Source organism: Lolium rigidum, chromosome 1 (genome assembly GCF_022539505.1).
Source record: "Lolium rigidum isolate FL_2022 chromosome 1, APGP_CSIRO_Lrig_0.1, whole genome shotgun sequence".
Taxonomy (NCBI): domain Eukaryota; kingdom Viridiplantae; phylum Streptophyta; class Magnoliopsida; order Poales; family Poaceae; genus Lolium; species Lolium rigidum.
The window spans coordinates 279850077-279874115 of NC_061508.1; the positions used below are offsets into that span (position 1 = coordinate 279850077).

Consider the following 24039-nt stretch of genomic DNA (forward strand, 5'->3'; position numbering starts at 1 on the left):
GAGGAAGAGGAAGACATTGCTACAGGGGAAGAGGGTTTTTTGGTGCCGATAGCTAGAACAGAGGAATGGGATGAAGTGGGCTAACCAATCGACACGGTTAAATAAAAGGGGATATAGTGGAGATTCAATGCCACAACAGTTTCCGAGGAAGTGGTGCCTAACAGAAAAATTTCGCAGGCCACGCGGAGAAGTGGAAGGGGCAAGGCATCATGACGAAGGATTCTGCGGCGGTTTATGCTCTGCCACGACATGACCCGACGAAGGAAAAGCATAATGATTTTGGAAATGTCATTTCCAAAACCAGGGAGGCATGTGTTATCACCAGAATTTGACCGGGTCCGAGGTGGGCTGCGATTGAAGATGGACTTGAAGAATATACATGAAAGAAGTACATGAATCGGCCTTCTATACCAAGTTGGGCTAAATTGCCCGTGTATCTGTAACATATTAGATTGCATCTTAGTTTAGAAGTTAGAGTTTTACCCGTGCACGGTTTGGTGCACGCCTAAATTAGAAAGTCCCCTGGACTATAAATATGTATCTAGGGTTTATGGAATAAACAACAACCAACGTTCAACACAAACCAATCTCGGCGCATCGCCAACTCCTTCGTCTCGAGGGTTTCTTCCGGTAAGCACCATGCTGCCTAGATCGCATCTTGCGATCTAGGCAGCCAAGCTTATTACGTTGTTCATGCGTTGCTCGTACTTGAAGCCTTTTTGATGGCGAGCAACGTAGTTATCTTAGATGTATTAGGGTTAGCATTGTTCTTCGTATCATATCTTGTCGTAGTGCAACCTTTATACATCTAGCCGCCCTTACACCTATCTTAGGTGTAGGGGCGGCACCCGCTTGATCATTGTTTAGTAGATCCGATCCGTTACGGTTGCTCCTTGTTCTTCAAGGATTAGTTTAATATCCGCAATAGTTAGGCCTAACAAAGGGTTGGAGGATCCAGCGGCGTGTAGGGTGTAGTTTGCTAGCCCTAGACAGGATGTTCCGGGGATCAACCTCGTGTTGGTTTTTAGGCCCGATCTAGGATCGGCTTACGATCACCGTACGCGAGCGCGAGGCCCAATCGTGAGTAGGATGATCCGATTATGTGGTGAAAACCCTAAATCGTCGTAGATCGCATTAGCTTTATCTTGATCAAGCAGGACCACCATATATTCGGACACCTTGTACGAATCATGGGTGGATCGGCTCTTCGAGCCGATTCACAGGATAACCTGAGAGTCGATCGAGGCTCGTATTTAACGTTTACGTGTATGCCATGCAGGAAACTAAGCGAGGCATCATCCAACACCTTCCTGACCAGGTATAGGTCAGGTGGCACGCCCTTGCGACAGCATCGGACGTGTGACCAGAAGGCTTTGCGGACCGTCGCTCGGAGGGACCAGAGCCAGCCGCAGCCCTGGGAGATTCCCGGCTCTATGGTGTTGCCAGTCGCTACCCGCCGGTGATAGGCGGTTTCAGACAGAGGGAGAGAGTGCAAGGGCGGTGACACGAGTTAAGCACGTGCCAGGAGTAAATGACGCGTCTTCCGCGCTTCTTCACGCGTGCAATAGTTACACCAGGATGTGCGGTTTTCCACCGGCCATGCTTCATGGAAACGATAAATTCGGACGTTCCTCACAGAACGGGCTCGATGTGTTCTAAAAATTGATTCGTGCAACAACACGAAAAGCCCAGAAAACCAAAAAAAAACTCATTCTCATCTCTCCTACATATGCGCCCCTACATGATTGGAGCGAGCTTCACGTGAAGGCCGAGCGGCCGTCGGCCTCCATGCTGTCGAGTAGTAGCAGCCTCCCAAACGCAATATCCGGAATACACCACCCGAGATACAATCGATAACCACACTACTCCATTGACTCGTGTGTGATTAAATTTTCTAACGCGTACATCTTGATCGCTCTCTGCGTGGAATCTTGCAGTTTAAAAACTATTTCCAGATTGTCGTCATCCTCATCCATCCACCGACGGACGGCGTGTTCGTCGTCACGAGTGCAGCCTCGACCATGTCGGTTAATTTGTTGACAAACAATATTTACGATCAGTCAAGATTTCCAATTCGTTCGTTTACCTGTTTTTGTTACGGGAAGACCAGCTCCATTTCGTGTTTGGCCCCCTTTTTTTGGGGCAGACCCGTACCATCAGTTCCTCGTCCTTGGCCTTGTTCCACTTAACGATGAAAGCCAAAAGATTTGGGGTAATTAAGGATTTCAGCCAGAATATAAAGAATATATAGTCAGAATATAGTAGGACAATACATGCATAATCACATACAAAAATAGTCCTCCAATTGTCTAGAAGCCTATAACATAAGCATCCCAGGTGGTACTGAGAATCACTATTAGCGATCTCTCTGATCCAAAAGAGAAACCAACAACCTGTGGTTTACAGATAAAAGCAACTTCTTTCTGATGAGAAAAACTCAGGCTTTAGACTAACAGGCTGGGGGAAAAAAAGCGCGATGACCTTATGACATTTTAGTAGGATGTAGCATGCTATTTCACAAATAACGTTGCAGCGTGTAAAATTAAGTACTAAAATTTAGCATGGGATGTTCAAATACGTCGCAGCGCACTGTTCTTTTTTTTTTAAACATTAGGCCGTAGCCCTGCCTTAAATTAATAAGGCCATAACGGCAAGTACAAGATGCTGTGAACAGCTTACAACATCGCGAACAAACTGCAAACAGCAAGATAAAAACAGTAAAGAACAGCTAGAAGTCGACGATGCTCACAGCCGCGAGTGGAGCACCAGGTCAGCGACGCCGCCAATCTTCGGGAGAAGCGGCCAGTGAGGTGAGAAGAGCCTACGTCTGCTCCAGGAGGCAAACCATCGCTTGATCATCTTCTTCCATAGCCGAAAAGGGCCCCTGCCCCCTCGCCCTGGCTCGGAGGGCGCCGAACCGTCGGCCATGGAGCCGCTCACCCTAGAGCAAAGAACATGAACAAGGACCAGGCTACCACACGAACCAGAAGCCAACCTTGCCACTGCACTTCACCGCTCTCCGACAGAAGCTTTGCCACGAACACGGAATCACCCACGATGAGAGAAGCTGCTTGGTGCCGTCGTTGATGAAGAAGCTGCGATGAAGAAGGGCCCCCGGCCATCACCAGGCCCCCCCCCCTTCGGCGCTGAACAACCAAAGCTGGAACAAACCCTCACCCCTCTCACCCAAAAACGGCACCTTCAGGAAGGTGACGACGCCCACGACGCCGCTGCCGCTCAATCCAGAGGATTTGGGATTTCTCCCGGGTTAGTAGAGGGGTGGGAGGGAGGGAAGAGTACCTCAACAGCGCCTCCATGGAGGGGAGCGGCGCCCACAGGCGTCGCCGCCGTCGTGGCTGCCGAGACGAGCCAGGGGTTTCTCCCGGTCCTGTCCCACCTCCAACACCAAGCTGGGTGCCAGATCCGGCAGCAAGAAGCCACCGGGAGGCAGCACCAGCCGGCAGCGCCCGTCCAGGGAGGCGTCCACTTCAGATCTGGAGCCGGAGCTGACGAGCAGCCCGGACTCCACGGCCAGCACCCGTCGCCTCCTCGCCGTCCCCACGGCCAAGGAGACGGCCAGCACCTGCGCGCGCTGCTTGCCGCGAAGCCAGCGCCGCCTCTCCACCCAGGGCCGCCGCCCCGGCGTCCGAAGAGCCTGCAGAGCCACCACGCCGCCGCAGAACGGCCGCGCCGCCACGCCCCCTGCCCAGTGTCACGCCTCCAAGCGCCGGTGCCGCCCGCGCCGCCATCACCGCGAGGAGGGGAGAGGACGCCCCGCCGCCGCCGACGCCACCCAGGCTTCGCCCGGTGACGTCCTCTGGCGGCGGCGAGGCAGGGGAGGAGGAGGGGGGAGGTTGCTGGCGGCGCGATCTAGGGTTTCGCCCTGGGACTCGCGGGAGCCCAGGACGAAACGGTACCAGTTTGTAGCCTCGCAGCGCACTGTTCTTTCCATCATATATATGCAATCATGCAAAAGAAAATGCATATACAATAAAAAAAAATCTACAACGCAAATGGATAAACCATGTGATCGAATGCTGATGGTGATGGCAAGCACAGTTCACTTTTTTATTTGAAACAGTCAACTATGTGAGCCACAACTCATTCTTAAGGTTTGTGATTTTGCAACCTGTCTATAGGCTATAGCTTGGGCGCTTGCATGTCCAGTATTTTAGTGGTAGGCTATATATATCTCGCTGCCCGTGAGATAGAAGATATACTTCTCACAAGTAATACACATATACACTCTGATTGAGGTGATAGGAACATCAGGTTTTTGTAGCGATTTTTTTTTGAAATAATACACATTTTTTTGTTTATTTCAGAAATAATACTCGGTTTTGAGATATTCCAGAAATAATACACTGTCGTGTTCAGGAAACCCAAAGTTTCAAAATCGGGGTAGAGGAATGTAACACCCCAAATTTCAAAGTAAAGAGAAAATGAATTCCCTTTTTTCCAAAAATGAGAACCAACAAAAACTTTTCTTAAATAGAGTGCTATGCTTAGTGCTCATACATATTACTTGTGCTTTTGCCCTGATAAGTGTTAGTACGCTTATGTGATAAACCCTAAAACCCTAAAGTGATCAAGTGAAGATCACAAACCAAATAAAATTAAAAGAGAAAGAAATCAAATAAGAAAAAACCCTAAACCCTAACCTTTTCAAAAATCATTTGGAGCTATTTTGAGAAACCTAAAATAAAGGAAAAGCCATATGTGGGCCTATAGCCTTAATATGTAAATCTTGAACCCTACCTTTTCTTATTTGGCTAAATGGTGGTGAACCATTGCAAAACTTATTAAACCCTAAACCACATCCCTCTTGTCATCAATCTTTGAGAAATAAAATAAAAAGGAAAAATCTTATTTAAGAAAGAGGCATATGTGCCTATGGCTATTTTTGTAAAACTTTACCCTAGGCCTTTCTACTTTATTTAGAGGATTGGAAAACCTTCATAAACCTTATCTAGTACTTCTCAAACCCAATCCAAAGTGAAACAAAAGGTTTTAAAAAGAAAGTAATAATGCCATAGAGGCATATGAGAGCAAAATATCAAATTTGTGAAATTGAGGATCTTGAACCTAAGACTTGTAGTGAATGGTTGGATCACTCCTATATACCATTTCAACACTCAACAACATCAATTGGGTCAAGCCTAGTCAAATTAAAAATCAAATGCCACATATGCATAGAGGCATATGTGACACATAGCCATAATACTCAATTCTTGTCCTATGCACTTCTACTTTTATCAAATGGTATGAAACCATCTCTCAACCTAATATAACACTAAATTGACCCTAACCCATGCCCAAGTAAAGCAATGGGAACAATTTACAAGTTTAATGAAATTTGACACATCACCTCTTATGTGTTATGGCCATTTTTGCAAATCTTTGAACAAGACCATTTGAAATAGTTTCAATGGTTTGAAAATGTTACTAAACTAATAATAATCACATTAGAGTCAAGAAAAGTCAAATCAAATGGAGAGAAATCAAATAGTGAGATAATTCCATATTTACTCACATACACATATAGCCAAATTATCAAACCTTGCCCTAGGCCCCAACTTGGTCTCAAAAGGGTTGGAAACTTTTATCCAACTCAATCTAACACCAAATAAACCTCACTCTTGTCAAAATGAAGCAAAGAAAAATAAAAGAATAAAAGATAGAAATTCACAAAACCCTCACATATGGCCTATGCCATTTTTATAAATTTTGACCCTAGACCATTTTGGCTTTCCCCATTAGTTGTATAATGTTACTAAACACTTATTACAACTTTTGGAAATCAAAGAAACCCAATTCAAATATTATTTCAAACTCAATTGGGGCTCACATACAATAATGGCCAAAACTGAAATTTATAGCCTGATCACTACTTTGAGCCTCTCTATTTCAAGTTTTTCAAACTAAACTTTCCCAACTCTTTGCATGTCATCCAAGAGCACATCAAGGTGAACAACTTTGGTAAATACCACCATGACAAAATCATCTTTGATCAATAGCTAGGTCCATCCAAAGTTGGGACTTTATATCATGATCAACAATCTCACTTTGTCACTTTTTGCTTTTCCTTAAATTTGAAAACTCCACCACCACCTCTCACCTTCTCTGGTCAAATACAACCTATCTAAACACACACATTTACAATTGGCCAACTATGTGAATTAAACCAAATTTGGATCAAATGGCAAATAGCATCTATGGCACTATGTGACACTATTTGGAATAGTGCTCTACCTCAACCCTAACCTACCCCATCTCCACCCTACCTGTCCCCTTGTCCCCTCTATTCATCACACCACCACAGAAACCCTAAGGGAGCAAGCATAGCTTGCATGTACATGGCCATGCCGGCCATGTTCTTCCTCCCCTTCGACCATCCCTCTGGCCACCTTGTCCTCTGGCTCCACCTCACCTCCCTACTGCAGCCTATACCAGCCCTGGTCGGAGAGATGCACGCCAGTCACCGGAAATCGCGCGCCCAAATCTCCCCAGGAATGCCGATCACGGTGTGGACACGCCCCAGCGCGCGCCACGGACACCCACAGAGCACGCGTCGCCCCATCCCTCTGCGCCACCCCTGGCCCCCCTCTCTGCACCACGATCCTCTCCGCCACACCCTGAGTCCGCCTAACACGGTCCCTTGCTCGCGCGAGCCCTGTCGCCGACGACCAGCTCGCCGGATTTCCGCGTCCTTGCCGCCAGACGCCGCCGTCGCGCGCACACACCAGACCGTCCCCCACCTCGCCGTCTGGCTCCCTAGCACCGCCTGGACGCCACCTACCTCGCCCTGCTCCCTCCTACCTCTCTCCATCGCCGGCAACGCCGCGCGCATGTTGCCACCACTACTGCCCCGCAGCACACCCCCGCAACTATAAATAGAGCGATCCCCGCGCCTTCATCTCCACACCAAACCTGCTCGCCTCCTTCTCCTCGATCTCCTCGACCCCTTTCCCCTCTCCAATCTTCACCGGAGCTCGCCAATTGCTCCGTCGATCGCCGGAACCCGACGCAGAAGCCGCCGTCGATTGACGCCTCCCCGAGCGACGCCGCGGGTACCAGCGCACTCCTCATCATCGACAACGCCGTCCTGCGCCGTCGCCGATCCTCGCCAGAGTCCCAGCTCGCCGCCGACCCCCTTCCTCCGCCGCGGCAGCAAGCCCTCCCCTCGACGGAGACGACGCGCCTCGACCGCACGATCTGCCTCTAATCCAACCGCCCACGATCCTCCATACCGTTTCGGTAAGCATCGCTCACTGACGTGCGGGCCCCTCTGTCAGCTGGCCCGAAACGTTACTGGGCTGGCTTGGGCCGTGTTTAAACCTTTCGGCCTAGTTTCTTTCCCGCCAGCCCGCCTAGTCTTTTTGATTTAAATTCAATTCAAACAATTTCAATACTGAACCCCACTTTGAAATTCAATAGTTTCAACTCTACTGAACCAAAAGTGATGAATTTTATACCGTTGGAAAGCTAGTGAAGTTATCTATCAAATGCCACTGGTCCCATCTCAAAAGTATTTGTAGAAATAATCTGACAAAAAGAACAAGTCAAGGACTTTTGCACCTTCAAATAAATCTTAAAAATCAACCAAAATAGATATGAAGTTGATTCCAACTCCAATAGCTCACATTTTACTTACACTAATTTTTTATGCAAGAAAATGGTGTGGTCACTTTGCATGATCATGCCCTAGTTTAGGTAGTGGAATATATGGCTATTTCTAGTCAAAGTTATTGTCCAAAACTATTAATAAATCATAGTGGAGTTTTTCTCTCACTTAAATCTTGTCATGAACCATTCAAAATGAGGTAGAGACTCTGGTCATATATGTCTCATATGAATTGCTGAGGATGTGAAATCACCTCAATGGTAGTTGCTAACCTAGTTATAACTATGTGTTAAATCATATGAGAGGTTTTCCTCTCATTTAAATCTTGGTCTCAAGTATTTCAACATGAGGTGGTGACCCTGGTCTATACAATCTCATGTTGAGTATTTGGTGACATTAAATCACTACCCTGTTAGTATCAAATTGTATGAGGTAGGGAACCTCATTTAAATCATTTTCTTAGATGATAAGTATGAAGAGGGTGACTTTGGTCAATCTAGGTCATATATTATTTATGAGAGAAATTAAATCTTAATAAGGTAATGAGAGGAAATTATTTCTCTAAGTAATTAAAAGTAACACCTAAGTTAGTATGAGAGGAACTTATTTTCCTTAAATAAGAAAAAAAAACACATCTACCCACTCCATAGTAATGTGTGATGCTAGTTTAAGTTGTGTAAATTGTATGAAGTGTTTCACTTCATTTAAATCTTGTCCCAAATATTTTCCTATGAAGTATTGACCCCTGGTCAAATACTCTCACATGAAATACTTGGAGATTTTAAATCATAATAGGCATTAGTAAATGGTATGAGGTATCTCTACCTCATATAAATCATTTTCTCAAATGATGATGATGAATGGTTGACTTAGGTCAACATAAATTCATGTGCGATGGTTTGAGAAATTAAATCTTAAAGAAGACTCAATGAGAGGAAAGTATTCCTCAAGAACTATATGGAAACTATCATTTACATATAAAATGAGAAGAAATTACCTTCCTCAAGCCCCACAACCAATGCACCCTAATTATATTAATTAGGTGCTTGGAATAGTTTGTGTGAACATATGTGATGTTTGGATTAGCCAATGAATTGTTTGGTGATTGTATCCTTGTATTCGTATTTTAGACGCTAGTACCGAGGAGTATCAAGGGAAGGAGAAAGTCTACTTTCAAGGAGAAGAAGACCACTTTGATCACCTCAACCAATCAAGGCAAGCCAATACTAATGCAAGCTATTACCGATGCAAGCTATACTCTTGCAAGCTAGACTATTGCAAGCTAAAATACTATGCAAGCCAATACCAATGCAAGTTATAATGTTGCAAGCTAATATTCTTGCAAAGTGCAAAGCCCCTTTGGGGCAAGGCACCATGATTCTTATCTTTTCTTATACGAACCCATCCCAAGTTTTTACTCTACAAGTTTAATGGTTTTTTTTAAGTGAGTTACTTTTATAGTTAACTTTGGTCAAAGTAAAGAAGTTTACCAGAGTAGTCAAGTTAGCAAGCTATTCCAATGCAAGTTAGACCTTTGCAAGTTGACACCAATGCAAGATAATAATCTTGCAACTTGCAAAGCTCACTACGAGCAAGGCATTACCTTATTTACTTTATGCTTATGATCCTATCTTCCAGCTTTACTTTACAAGCTTTATTTACTTTTGTTTTATCAAAGTACTTTGATTCATGATTCCCTTGGTTAGTATTGGATTAGTACAAGAGTATCAAAGTTAGCCTAGAAGCAAAAAAAAATACTTAGCACCCTTCATACATAGATGCTAGTGCTAAATTTGAGAGTGACTACTCCATTTGGGAACTTGAGAATTGAACTGACTTTGAAAACCTTGGAATGATGAGTCATTCTATTGAGAGATTTTGAAGGTGAATATGACTGGTGCATGACTTGGTGAATTTTACAAAAACACTGATGGTTGGGTTCGGATGCGATACCATTCCAATTTTACATGTACCCCCACAATACCTGAATCTGGGTAGGGCTTAGCTCGGAAGTTTGTGTGTCTTAGTATGGGTTCCCTCTAAACAAGCGTTATCGGGGTTATGCCGAAAGCTGCCTCTACCACAAACAACTGAGACGATATGATATGATGCGAAACGAGGTGAATGTCCGGCCCAAGCCCTGTGCAGTTCCCAGGCTGACCGTCAGTCTTCACTGGGAGGCCAAGCTCATGGGGAGAGGTGCCTATACTAGGGTATGTAAATGAAAGGTTAGGATTGGTAGTTCGCGTACTGCGTACGATAAATCAGGGCCAGTTACCCCTGACGAGCTATTGCAATTGTTGTGGCACAAGTGTACAACCTCTGCAGAGTTAAACCTATTCGGATAGCCGCATCCTCGGTTATGGACAGTTGGAAAGGCCATACTGTTCCGTCATCAGAACTTTTCTCAAAAACTATAAATGATGAAGGGTGACTTGTGGATTTGAACTTGAAAGGTGGCATTGACTTGGAATCACAACGGAGTTGTGGGAATGACACTAATGTTCCCACTTGAGTTAGTTAGCACAGAAAGAGTTGTTTACAAAAATGTTTGTGAAATAAAATTGGCTTTATGCAAAATAAACTAGAGCTTAGCACCCCCTTACTAGAATTGTTAGCACTTTCATTAGTATTAGTTTGCGAGTACTTTAAAGTACTCACGGCTGTGTCCACTGGCTATTCAAATGGCCAGACTATGAAGAGGAGCGAGAACTATCAAGATGACGACCACCGGGATGCCCACGACAACTAGGGAATCTTCGACGTCAGACGTTGGCCTGTGGACTAGAGAGTCCCTTATCTTTACGCTTCCGCTATGTATTTGTGATGTGTGTTGAAACAATAGTTCAACTATTATTGTAATATTGGATCATGTGATCTATTTGTAAGACGACTATGATATGTAATGAATGATGACTTATGATATTCAACTGTTATGTCTCGCAACAACAATATTCCTGGGATTGCGATGTATGGCATAACAGGCATCTGGACTTAAAAATCCGGGTGTTGACAAGGAACCCGACTAATCCTGTTTCCGCGCGTTGGAAAAAGAAAAAAGAAGGAATTGGGGTAGAGGAACCCGAAATTTCAAAATCGGGGTAGAGTAACCCGAAATATGCGGGAATCTCAGGGTCGCCTAACCCGATTCACTAATATCGGGTTTCTAAAACCCGATTCTTTCTTTTCCTTTTCTTTCTCCTTTTTCGCCTCTCGCCAAAAGAATGAGTCGGGGTTGCCTGCCCCGATTTTAAGTACTCGGGTTCTGTTACCCCGATATTTAAAAATCGGGTTCAACGAACCCGACGGTGTATTATTCGTGGAAAAACCTAAAAAAGAATATTATTTCTAAAATAAACAAAAAAGTATATTATTTAAAAAAATCGCGTTTTTTTAGATATATATAGACCGCATCATAGACTTCAACTCTGTAACCCCAACGTTTCAAAATGATCCGCAGCAGTGCCCACTGCCTAGTCATATATAGTTCCATGGCCGCCACCATCTGTGGGCGAGCCTCGGGCGTGCATCATTATTCATTAGTTTAGAAAAAACACCTTGTCGGATGTCAAGCATGTGTCATATTGGAAGTAAAACAAGATATAAATATTTTTTCAAAACTATTGAAATGGTGAAACTACACCTACGTGAAAAGAAAATAACGAAGGAATGCAAAAAAATACACGATTAATGAAATAATTGAACACTTCATTAATTCTTAGCTATATTATCAATATCGTCATATCGGCAAAATTATTAAATTCCAACAGTAGTAGTACAGTATTCTAGCTATATATCTCAGAGCTGATTTCACATATCTCAAAGTATATACAGAGATATTTCATGGCAGCTACAGTAAAGTATTATACAAACTGCCAGCTGATGGAACATTAATTTTGTGTATATATATACCACCAACATAGAGCTCAATTCTGCAGAACCAAACCTGGTGCCAACCATCCGCGCAGCACTGCAGCAGTACAACACCGCTCTGCCATGGCCACCACCACCAGCATTAACGCTTGCGCTACACCCAACCACGGCGCAAACGGTGGCAGCAACCAGTCCGGCCGCGACCACATCATCTTGTTCCCGTTCATGGCGAAGGGCCACACCCTCCCACTGCTTCACTTCGCCACGGCGCTCTCGGTGCACCACAAGAACCTCCTCATCACCGTGGTCGTCACGCCCGCCAACCTCGCCTTCGCCCGCATCCGGCTGCCTGCCTCGGTGAACCTAGCCGTTCTGCCGTTCCCCTCGCTGCCGCCGCTGCCGGTCGGCGTCGAGTCCACGGACACCCTGCCAAGCCCGGCCCTCTACCCGACGTTCCTAAACGCGACGGCGCTGCTGCGGGAGCCCTTCGCCGAGTTCATGGCGTCGCTCCCGTCCCCGCCTCTCGTGCTCATCTCCGACTTCTTCCTCGGGTTCACGCACGGCGTGGCGGCCGACGCCGGCGTCCGCCGCATCGTGTTCCACGGCATGTCCTGCTTCTCGCTGGCCATGTGCAAGTCGCTGATCTCGAGCCCGCCGCCCAGCGCGGAGCACGGCGCCAGCTTCCACGTGGCCCGCATGCCGGAGCACGTGAGGATCACGGCGGCGGAGGTTCCGGACACGATCGCCAAGATCTTTGACGCCGAGGACCCGGTGAGCCGGTTCATCATCGACCACGTCGGCGAGTCGGACGAGCGCAGCTGGGGCGTGCTGGTAAACAGCTTCGCGGCGTTGGACGACGAGGAGTACGTGGCGGCCCTGCTGTCGTTCTACCAGCCGGACGCGCGCGCCTGGCTGGTCGGCCCGATGTTTCTCGCGGCCGGCGACATGCCGGAGCGCGAGGAGGAGCATGACCCCGAGGGCTGCCTACCATGGCTGGACGAGAGGGTGGAGCGGTCGGAGCCGGTGATCTATGTGTCGTTCGGCACGCAGGCCTATGTCTCCTTCGAGCAGCTCGACGAGCTGGCGCGCGGGCTGGTGCAGTCCGGCCACCACTTCCTCTGGGCAGTGCGGTCCGCTGCGTGGTCGCCGCCGGTGGACGTAGGGCCGCACGGACGGATCGTCCGCGGGTGGGTCCCCCAGAGGAGCGTGCTGGCTCACCGCGCGGTGGGAGGGTTCGTGAGCCACTGCGGCTGGAACTCGGTGATGGAGAGCCTCGCCGCGGGGAAGCCCCTGCTGGCGTGGCCGTTTATGGCCGAGCAGCACCTGAATGCGCACCACGTCGCGGACATCATCGGCGCCGGGGTCAGGATTGTGGACGTCAAGGTCTCCGGAGGCGCGGTCGTCGAGAGGGCGGAGGTGGAGGAGAAGGTGAGGAGGCTGATGGACGCCGGCGAGGAAAGGCGGAAGATGCGGGAGAAGGCCACCTGGGCTCAGCAGGCGGCGAAGGCAGCGGTGAGCGACGGTGGCACGTCGCGCGTGGCGCTGATGAAGCTGGTGGAAGAACTGCAGAGAAGCTACTGTGACGTCATCGTGGGGAAACAGGATCATGGGGCCAACAGGATAATACTCACGCGAGCGCATAGTTCTACAAAAGCCTAACTTCAGCTCCAGTGGATGCGGACGTCGTACGTTGGAGTATAATCTGCTCTATGCTATGCCCAGTGTTGATCAATGTTTTTAGGGGAGAGAAAACATCGTGTAAATTCAGTGTTTATTATTATTATTATTATTATTATTATTATTATTATTATTATTATTATTATTATTATTGCAACTATTTATAACAACATTGTGGACGCGTAGATGTAATAATAGTTTGAAAAGATGGGACGGTTTTAAAATTTCAGGTCTTATAAGATTTTCTGTATATCTAGTTGACTCAAATTTTCGTTTACGTCTAAGTTGATCGCAAATGCAAGAACACATCTTGAGTATGTTCTTTTTGGTTATGTGTTAGAAATACTAGCCACCACAAGTATTAGGTCTTATAAAATATTACTGGTATGAAAAATGGGTGTGAATAATTATTAGTTTGTTCTTAGTCCTATGACATCATCGAATCTCACTGTTAATTGTAATGCATGTTGTAACTCACAATTAGCACGAACCGCGAAGAAAATCAAACAAGGCATTTTTTTTCTAGTCGCAACTGAATTTTTTTAGTTTTAACCCAACTTGCAACTAAAAAAATCTCAACTACAGCAAAACTGATGAAAATATTATTAGTCATTTGTTTTGTGGCAAAATTTTGATTATGCCATGCTAAAAATTTGATATGAATGACCAAATTTATATCATTTTATGTGTTATTAGATCAATTAAAACGTTTAAAGTTCATATCACTCGCTAGCTAGACAATTATGTGATGTTCGATCAGTTGTTGATGAAGTTCATAGTTTTGATTGTAAGATCTTGACGTTAGTAGATTTACAGTCATGAAAATTCACATTTTCTGATGTGATTAATAATTTGAGCCTACCATAGCAATGCCAGGATGATACAATTTTTTAGGAAATGGGGCATCCCAACAAGAGTATTACATCTTATTACAAATCATGGGTCAGATAAGGTTTGAACATGAGCGAGCCATCTAAACATGACTAAAACGAGCAGCGATGTTGCCTCCTCATATCAACCGTTGCTCAGACCGACATCCGCAACATCTGTAGAAATCTCGTTCTACCATTATCATCCGGACTAAGGACAAGATGATGTGTGTAAGGACTATGCTGAAGAACTTCTAAATGTGGTCCATTATACCAAGGGCCTATCATATGAAGAAATATATACACCATGTTATTAAAACTATAAGAATATTAGTTTGGTTAATTACATATCAAGTTGTATCTGTATTTTATTAAGAGGATATAACTTTTTTCGTGATAAAGTGAATAAAAAAATAATTATCCCTAGTTCACATGTAAATAAATTAAACAACGAGAATTTCCGCACTACCTTGTATACAATTTTATTTCACTTGTTCATTCTATCATTACTTTTTTAGCATACTAGGCATTTTAGTAAACTATGTTACATTCTAAATGTGACACATCCCCCAAGTTGCAAATCTGACCAATTTTTTTCTTAAATCTTTAAAAGTGTGTTGCTTATTTTTCTTAGAAAAATAACTACATGAATCTAATGATATAAAATTGATTTGCAATATTTCGATATTTCTCTTATGTATTGATAGCTAAAGCTAGAAAATTGAACAACTATCTTTCCATATACCAATCTTTAAAAAAAATGAAAGTAGTTATTCTATCGCTCTCCGTGATCCCACGCTCTTCTATTGGTTCGATACTATCATTAACCATAGATTATCACAAAATGTGTCAGATTACCTTATATGAGAGAAAGAGAAACTCGGGAGAAACAATAAATTTTCTTCTTCTAGACATATATCCTAGTGAGCACACGACTTCAATAACCTCGTGCTAGTCTGTTCCTACTCTCAATTGAAACAAGTGTTTACAGTTACGCAACCAAATATTCTATGAATGGAAGTTGTGCTGCAGGGATAGAATTCCCAATTGAACTGCCCAACAATAGAGTGTAAGGTGTTTTTGTGATCCACTACCATAAAGGTTGACTAAATAAGAAAAAAAACTGAATACATAAAAAAATCGTATAATACCATACTACATCTAAAATTTAATAACAATGTGCCGATACTCTTGCAATATGTTGCCATACATAGTGATCATCATTTGAAACTGCAACTTCAAAAAAAAAACCAAAAAATGAGTGGGTTTAGGTAACATACACTATCAATGATTTGTAGTATCATAGCAACCATGGATCTGAAAATATCATTCCAAATAATAAAATTGAAAAAAAGTCACCATAGTTGGGCTAGGGTTTCAAAAGACCACCTGAAAGGACACGGATGTCGCCTAGAGGGGGGGGGGGATGAATAGGGGATTTAAAACTTTTACGAGATGGGCTTAACAAATGCGGAATAAAACTAGCGTTTACTTTGTCAAGCCCAAAGCCTATATACTATTGTTCACCTATGTGCACCAACAACTTATGCTAAGCAATACAAGCAAGTATGTGATAGCAAGATATATATAACTTCAAGCTCGATGGCTATCACAAGGTAAAGTGCATAAGAAAAGAGCTCGGGTATAGAGATAACCGAGGCACGCGGGGAGACGATGATTTATCCCGGAGTTCACACTCTTGCGAGTGCTAATCTCCGGTGGAGAGGTGCGGTTGCTTAGTGCTCCCGAACGCCACAAGAGGCTCACCTTGAGGTGTGGTTGCTCGATGCACACCAACGCCACAAAGGCCTCACCTCAAGATGCGGTACTCACACCACACACCGAACGCCACGAAGGCGCCTCACCTAAATCTCCGGTGACCCTCGCCACAAAGGCCTAGGTCACGGTTCCACTAAGGGATTTCCTTCGAGGCGGAAACCGGGCCTTACACAAATATTGGGGCACATATCCACAACTTAATTGGAGGCTCCCAACAAATCGCCACAAAGGCCTAGAAGCCGTCTAGGGTCCAAAGACCCAAGAGTAACAACCTTCTTGCTTTCACTTCCACGAATCACCGTGGAGAACTCAAACCGATGCACCAAATGCAATGGCAAGAACACCACAAAGATGCTCCAATCCTTCACTCTCAAATTCCAACAAAGCTACTAAAGCTATTGGGGGAATAGGAGAGGAAGAACAAGAGAAGAACACATAGTTCCCCAAGATCTAGATCCCAAAGATTCACTCACAAAGAGATGATTTTGTTTGGTCAAAGAGTGGATCTAGATCTCCTCAATCTTTCTCTCAAATAGATGCAAGAATTATGGGAAGGGGAGAAAGATCTCAAGCTTCAAAAGGTCAACAACAATGGAGGAGAGAGGCTTGAGAGAGAGGAGGAAGAAGAAGTACCAAGGTGAGAGAGAAGGGGGGATTAAAAGGAGACCCCAAAAATCTCCAACGTATCGATAATTTCTTGTGTTCCATGCCACATTATTGATGTTATCTACATGTTATATGCACACTTTATGTCATATTCGTGCATTTTCTGGAACTAACCTATTAACAAGATGCCGAAGTGCCAGTTCCTGTTTTCTGCTGTTTTTGGTTTCAGAAATCCTAGTAACGAAATATTCTCGGAATCGGACGAAACCAACGCCAAAGATCTTAGAATCCCCGGAAGCATCCAGAACACACCAGAGAGGTCAGAGGGGGCCACGGGCCCGCCAAACCATAGGCCGGCGCGGCCGAGAGGGGGCCGCGCCGCCCTAGGGTTTGGGCCCCTGTCGGCCCTCTGCGCCGCCTCTTCGCCTATATAAAGCCCCCGACCCGAAAACCTCGGGGCGTTGGACGAAAACCACGAAACCTTCCGGAGCCGCCGCCATCGCGAAGCCAAGATCCGGGGACAGGAGTCTCTGTTCCGGCACCTGCCGGAGCGGGGAAGTGCCCCGGAAGGCTTCTCCATCGACACCGCTGCCATCTCCACCGCCATCTTCATCACCGCTGCTTGCTCCCATGAGGAGGGAGTAGTTCTCCATCGAGGCTCGGGGCTGTACCGGTAGCTATGTGGTTCATCTCTCTCCTATGTGCTTCAATACAATAATCTCATGAGCTGCCTTACATGATTGAGATTCATATGATGATGCTTGTAATCTAGATGTCATTATGCTAGTCAAGTGAGTTTTACTTATGTGATCTCCGGAGACTCCTCGTCCCACGTGTGTAAAGGTGACGAGTGTGTGCACCGTGTGGGTCTCTTAGGCCATATTTCACGAGAATACTTATTCACTGTTGAAGAGCATAGTGAGGTGCTTATTTATATCTCTTTATGATTGCAATGTGTTTGTATCACAATTTATCTATGTGCTACTCTAGTGATGTGTTCTTAAAGTAGTTTTATTCCTCCTGCACGTGTGCAAAGGTGACAGTGTGTGCACCGTGTTAGTACTTGGTTTATGCTATGATCATGATCTCTTGTAGATTGCGAAGTTAACTATTGCTATGATAATATTGATGTGATCTATTCCTCCTACATATGCATGAAGGTGACAGTGTGCATGCTATGCTAGTACTTGGTTTAGTGTGTTGATCTATCTTACACTAAAGGTTACTAAAACATGAGCATTATTGTGGAGCTTGTTAACTCCAGGCATTGAGGGTTCGTGTAATCCTACGCAATGTGTTCATCATCCAACAAAAGTGTAGAGTATGCATTTATCTATTCTGTTATGTGATCAATGTTGAGAGTGTCCACTAGTGAAAGTCTATTCCCTAGGCCTTGTTCCTAAATACTGCTATCGCTGCTTGTTCTACGTTGCGGGCAAAGCACTTTTCCGGTGTCGTTGCCGTTGCTACTGCTTATTCATACCACCTGTATTTCACTATCTCTTCGCCGAACTAGTGCACCTATTAGGTGTGTTGGGGACACAAGAGACTTCTTGCTTTGTGGTTGCGGGGTTGCATGAGAGGGATATCTTTGACCTCTTCCTCCCCGAGTTCGATAAACCTTGGGTGATCCACTTAAGGGAAAACTTGTTGCTGTTCTACAAACCTCTGCTCTTGGAGGCCCAACACTGTCTACGGGAAAGGAGGGGAACGTAGACATCAAGCTATTTTCACGGCGCCGTTGCCGGGAGGAAAGGTAAAAAGGCACTCATACTCCGGTTCCAGGTAACAGTACTTTTCTGGCGCCATTGTGTGTGTGCTCAAAGCTATTTCCTTTAGATCCTGCAATTGCATCTTGTTGTTTCTTGTTTACACTAGTTTGGCATAATGTACAAGAGTGAGCTTCTTATTCTATTTTCTGATTTAAAACATGGATTGTTTGATGCGAAAATTAAAAAACCTATGAAATCTTATTTGCATCTTTGGTAGTAATATTAGTATGAACGCTTTGAACACCATTGTTGATAATGATATAGAAAGTTCTAAGCTTGGGGAAGCTGGTTTTCATGATATTTTTAGTCCCCCAAGCATTGAGGAGAAAATTTTCTTTGATGATACTTTGCCTCCTATTTGTGATGATTATAATAGTGGTCTTTTGATGCCACCTACTATGGAGAGTAAATTTTGTTGTGATTATACTATGCCTCCTACACTTGATGAGAATAATAATGATAGCTACTTTGTTGAATTTGCTCCCACTACAACTAATAAAATTGACTATGCCTATGTGGAGAGTAATTATTTTATGCATGAGACTCATGATAAGAATGCTTTATGTGATAGTTATATTGTTGAGTTTGCTCATGATACCACTGGATATTATTATGAGAGAGGAAAATATGGTTGTAGAAATTTTCATGTTACTAAAATGCCTCTCTATGTGCTGAAATTTTTGAAGCTACACTTGTTTTATCTTCCTATGCTTGTTACTTTGCTCTTCATGAACTTGTTTATTTACAAGGTTCCTATGCATAGGAAGCATGTTAGACTTAATTTTTTTTTAATTTGCCTCTTGATGCTCTCTTTTGCTTCAACTACTATTTCTTGCGAGTGCATCATTAAAACTGCTGAGCCCATCTTAACGGCTAAAAAGAAAGAACTTCTTGGGAGATAACCCATGTGTTATTTTTCTACAGTACTTTGTTTTATATTTGTGTCTTGGAAGTTGTTTACTACTGTAGCAACCTCTCCTTATCTTAGTTTTGAGTTTTGTTGTGCCAAGTAAAGTCTTTGATAGTAAAGTAAGTACTAGATTTGGATTACTGCGCAGAAACAGATTTCTTTGCTTGTCACGAATCTGGGTCTAATTCTCTGTAGGTAACTCAGAAAATTATGCCAATTTACGTGAGTGATCCTCAGATATGTACGCAACTTTCATTCAATTTGAGCATTTTCATTTGAGCAAGTCTGGTGGCCTAATAAAATCCATCTTTACGGACTGTTCTGTTTTGACAGATTCTGCCTTTTATTTCGCATTGCCTCTTTTGCTATGTTGGATGAATTTCTTTGATCCATTAATGTCCAGTAGCTTTATGCAATGTCCAGAAGTGTTAAGAATGATTGTGTCACCTCTGAACATGTTAATTTTTATTGTCCACTAACCCTCTAATGAGTTGTTTCGAGTTTGGTGTGGAGGAAGTTTTCAAGGGTCAAGAGAGGAGGATGATATACTACGATCAAGAAGAGTGAAAAGTCTAAGCTTGGGGATGCCCCGGTGGTTCATCCCTGCATATATCAAGAAGACTCAAGCGTCTAAGCTTGGGGATGCCCAAGGCATCCCCTTCTTCATCGATAAATTATCAGGTTCCTTCTCTTGAAACTATATTTTTATTCGATCACATCTTATGTGCTTTACTTGGAGCGTCTGTTTGTTTGTTTCTATTTTTGTTTGTGTTTGAATAAATTGGATTACATCATGCTTGTGTTGGAGAGAGACACGCTCCGCTGGTTCATATGAACACATGTGTTCTTAGCTCATAATATTCATGGCGAAGTTTCCTCTTCGTTAAATTGTTATATGGTTGGAATTGGAAAATGATACGTGTAGTAATTTGCTATAATGTCTTGGGTAATGTGATACTTGGCAATTGTTGTGCTCATGTTTAAGCTCTTGCATCATATACTTTGCACCCATTAATGAAGAAATACATAGAGCATGCTAAAATTTGGTTTGCATAATTGGTCTCTCTAAGGTCTAGATAATTTCTAGTATTGAGTTTGAACAACAAGGAAGACGGTGTAGAGTCTTATAATGTTTTCAATATGTCTTTTATGTGAGTTTTGCTGCACCGGTTCATCCTTGTGTTTGTTTCAAATAAGCCTTGCTAACCTAAACCTTGTATCGAGAGGGAATACTTCTCATGCATCCAAAATACTTGAGCCAACCACTATGCCATTTGTGTCCACCATACCTACCTATACTACATGGTATTTTCCCACAATTCCAAAGTAAATTGCTTGAGTGCTACCTTTAAAATTCCATCATTCACCTTTGCAATATATAGCTCATGGGACAAATAGCTTAAAAACTATTGTGGTATTGAATATGTACTTATGCACTTTATCTCTTATTAAGTTGCTTGTTGTGCGATAACCATGCTTCGGGGACGCCATCAACTATTCTTTGTTGAATATCATGTGAGTTGCTATGCATGTCCGTCTTGTCCGAAGTAAGAGAGATCTACCACCTTTATGGTTCGAGCTCTGCATATTGTTAGAGAAGAACTTTGGGCCGCTAACTAAAGCCATGATTCATGGTGGAAGTTTCGGTTTTGGACACATATCCTCAATCTCATATGAGAATAATAATTGTTGCCACATGCTTATGCATTAAAGAGGAGTCCATTATCTGTTGTCCATGTTGTCCCGGTATGGATGTCTAAGTTGAGAATAATCAAAAGCGAGAAATCCAAAATGCGAGCTTTCTCCTTAGACCTTTGTACGAGGCGGCATGGAGGTACCCCATTGTGACACTTGGTTAAAACATGTGCATTGCAAAGATCCGGTAGTCCAAGCTAATTAGGACAAGGTGCGGGCACTATTAGTATACTATGCATGAGGCTTGCAACTTATAAGATATAATTTACATGATGCATATGCTTTATTACTACCGTTGACAAAATTGTTTCATGTTTTCAAAATCAAAGCTCTAGCACAAATATAGCAATCGATGCTTTTCCTCTATGAGGACCATTCTTTTACTTTCAATGTTGAGTCAGTTCACCTATTTCTCTCCACCTCAAGAAGCAAACACTTGTGTGAACTGTGCATTGATTCCTACATACTTGCTTATTGCACTTATTATATTACTCTATGTTGACAATATCCATGAGATATACATGTTACAAGTTGAAAGCAACCGCTGAAACTTAATCTTCTTTTGTGTTGCTTCAATACCTTTACTTTGAATTATTGCTTTATGAGTTAACTCTTATGCAAGACTTATTGATGCTTGTCTTGAAGTGCTATTCATTAAAAGTCTTTGCTTTATGATTCACTTGTTTACTCATGTCATACACATTGTTTTGATCGCTGCATTCACTACATATGCTTTACAAATAGTATGATCAAGATTATGATGGCATGTCACTCCAGAAATTATCTTTGTTATCGTTTTACCTGCTCGGGACGAGCAGAACTAAGCTTGGGGATGCTGATACGTCTCCCACGTATCGATAATTTCTTGTGTTCCATGCCACATTATTGATGTTATCTACATGTTATATGCACACTTTATGTCATATTCGTGCATTTTCTGGAACTAACCTATTAACAAGATGCCGAAGTGCCAGTTCCTGTTTTCTGCTGTTTTTGGCTTCAGAAATCCTAGTAACGAAATATTCTCGGAATCGGACGAAATCAACGCCAAAGATCTTAGAATCCCCGGAAGCATCCAGAACACACCAGAGAGGTCAGGGGGGGGGGCACAGGCCCACCAAACCATAGGCTGGCGCGGCCAGAGGGGGGGCCGCGCCGTCCTAGGGTTTGGGCCCCCTGTCAGCCCTCCTGCGCCGCCTCTTCGCCTATATAAAGCCCCTGACCTGAAAACCTCGGGGCGTTGGACGAAAACCACAGAAACCTTCCAGAGCCGCCGCCATCGCGAAGCCAAGATCTGGGGGACAGGAGTCTCTGTTCCGGCACCCTGCCGGAGCGGGGAAGTGCCCCGGAAGGCTTCTCCATCGACACCGCTGCCATCTCCACCGCCATCTTCATCACCACTGCTGCTCCCATGAGGAGGGAGTAGTTCTCCATCGAGGCTCGGGGCTGTACCGGTAGCTATGTGGTTCATCTCTCTCCTATGTGCTTCAATACAATAATCTCATGAGCTGCCTTACATGATTGAGATTCATATGATGATGCTTGTAATCTAGATGTCATTATGCTAGTCAAGTGAGTTTTACTTATGTGATCTCCGGAGACTCCTCGTCCCACGTGTGTAAAGGTGACAGTGTGTGCACCGTGTGGGTCTCTTAGGCCATATTTCACAGAATACTTATTCACTTGTTGAAGAGCATAGTGAGGTGCTTATTTATATCTCTTTATGATTGCAATGTGTTTGTATCACAATTTATCTATGTGCTACTCTAGTGATGTGTTATTAAAGTAGTTTTATTCCTCCTGCACGTGTGCAAAGGTGACGATGTGTGCACCGTGTTAGTACTTGGTTTATGCTATGATCATGATCTCTTGTAGATTGCGAAGTTAACTATTGCTATGATAATATTGATGTGATCTATTCCTCCTACATATGCATGAAGGTGACAGTGTGCATGCTATGCTAGTACTTGGTTTAGTGTGTTGATCTATCTTACACTAAAGGTTACTAAAACATGAGCATTATTGTGGAGCTTGTTAACTCCGGCATTGAGGGTTCGTGTAATCCTACGCAATGTGTTCATCATCCAACAAAAGTGTAGAGTATGCATTTATCTATTCTGTTATGTGATCAATGTTGAGAGTGTCCACTAGTGAAAGTCTATTCCCTAGGCCTTGTTCCTAAATACTGCTATCGCTGCTTGTTTACTGTTCTGGGCAAAGCACTTTTCTGGTGTCGTTGCCGTTGCTACTGCTTATTCATACCACCTGTATTTCACTATCTCTTCGCCGAACTAGTGCACCTATTAGGTGTGTTGGGGACACAAGAGACTTCTTGCTTTGTGGTTGCGGGGTTGCATGAGAGGGATATCTTTGACCTCTTCCTCCCTGAGTTCGATAAACCTTGGGTGATCCACTTAAGGGAAAACTTGTTGCTGTTCTACAAACCTCTGCTCTTGGAGGCCCAACACTGTCTACAGGAAAGGAGGGGGAACGTAGACATCAAAACCCTATCAAGAGCAAACCTTAACCTTGCGCATTCCACTTGAGCTTGATGATGACGGTCTTGACCGCAACAAGATGGAATGCCTTTCTTGATTGTGCTTGCTTCATGAAGTCATGCGAAATGCTCTCCCATACTCCACTATGGGAGAGCTACTTCTTCGGTGCATCTTCACATATCCATGATCACCATATGGATGGCAAGCTTCAAACATATGATCTCTTCGAGTTGGCTCAAATATAACTTGCACTTCATTTCTTCATTCTTCATCATGTTGATGTCTTGAAGTAACTTGAAGGCTCACTACATCTTCATCTTCAAGACGTACTTGACACTTGATATCCTTCATCAATTTCTTCTTCTTGCAACATTGAAGCCAACATATGGTTCAAGCATTGCCTATGGACAACACCTACAAATATAACTCAATGCAAATATTAGTCCATAGGGATTGTCATTAATTACCAAAACCACACATGGGGGCTCCATGCACTTTCACCACCACTTCACGATTTTTTTCAAAAAGCAAACAGTATAATTCAGTGATAAAAAGCGCTGATTCTTCAATTGGCACGAGCTAAGTGAGTTTATGACCGATGTACCCCGTTGTAAGTGCTGACATTATTTGGATAGATCACATTACTTTACTACAGTAAGTATGAGAAAGCAATCACATGATAAGTACCCCATAGTTGTGCAATCCATAAGTGCCTTGGTGAAGTCTGTAATCACCT

The 24039-nt window shown here is 43.8% G+C and overlaps 1 protein-coding gene across 1 annotated transcript; it reads left to right on the top strand.

Annotated features, from left to right (window-relative positions):
• Nucleotides 1–11620: 11620 nt before the first annotated feature.
• Nucleotides 11621–16706, top strand: LOC124659287 (UDP-glycosyltransferase 90A2-like; the record flags this gene model as incomplete). Its single annotated transcript, XM_047197211.1, has 3 exons — nucleotides 11621–13108; nucleotides 16071–16087; nucleotides 16688–16706. Coding segments are annotated over exons 1-3 (1524 nt in total), but the record flags the coding sequence as incomplete, so codon positions are not given.
• Between the last annotated feature and the right edge of the window lie 7333 nt (nucleotides 16707–24039).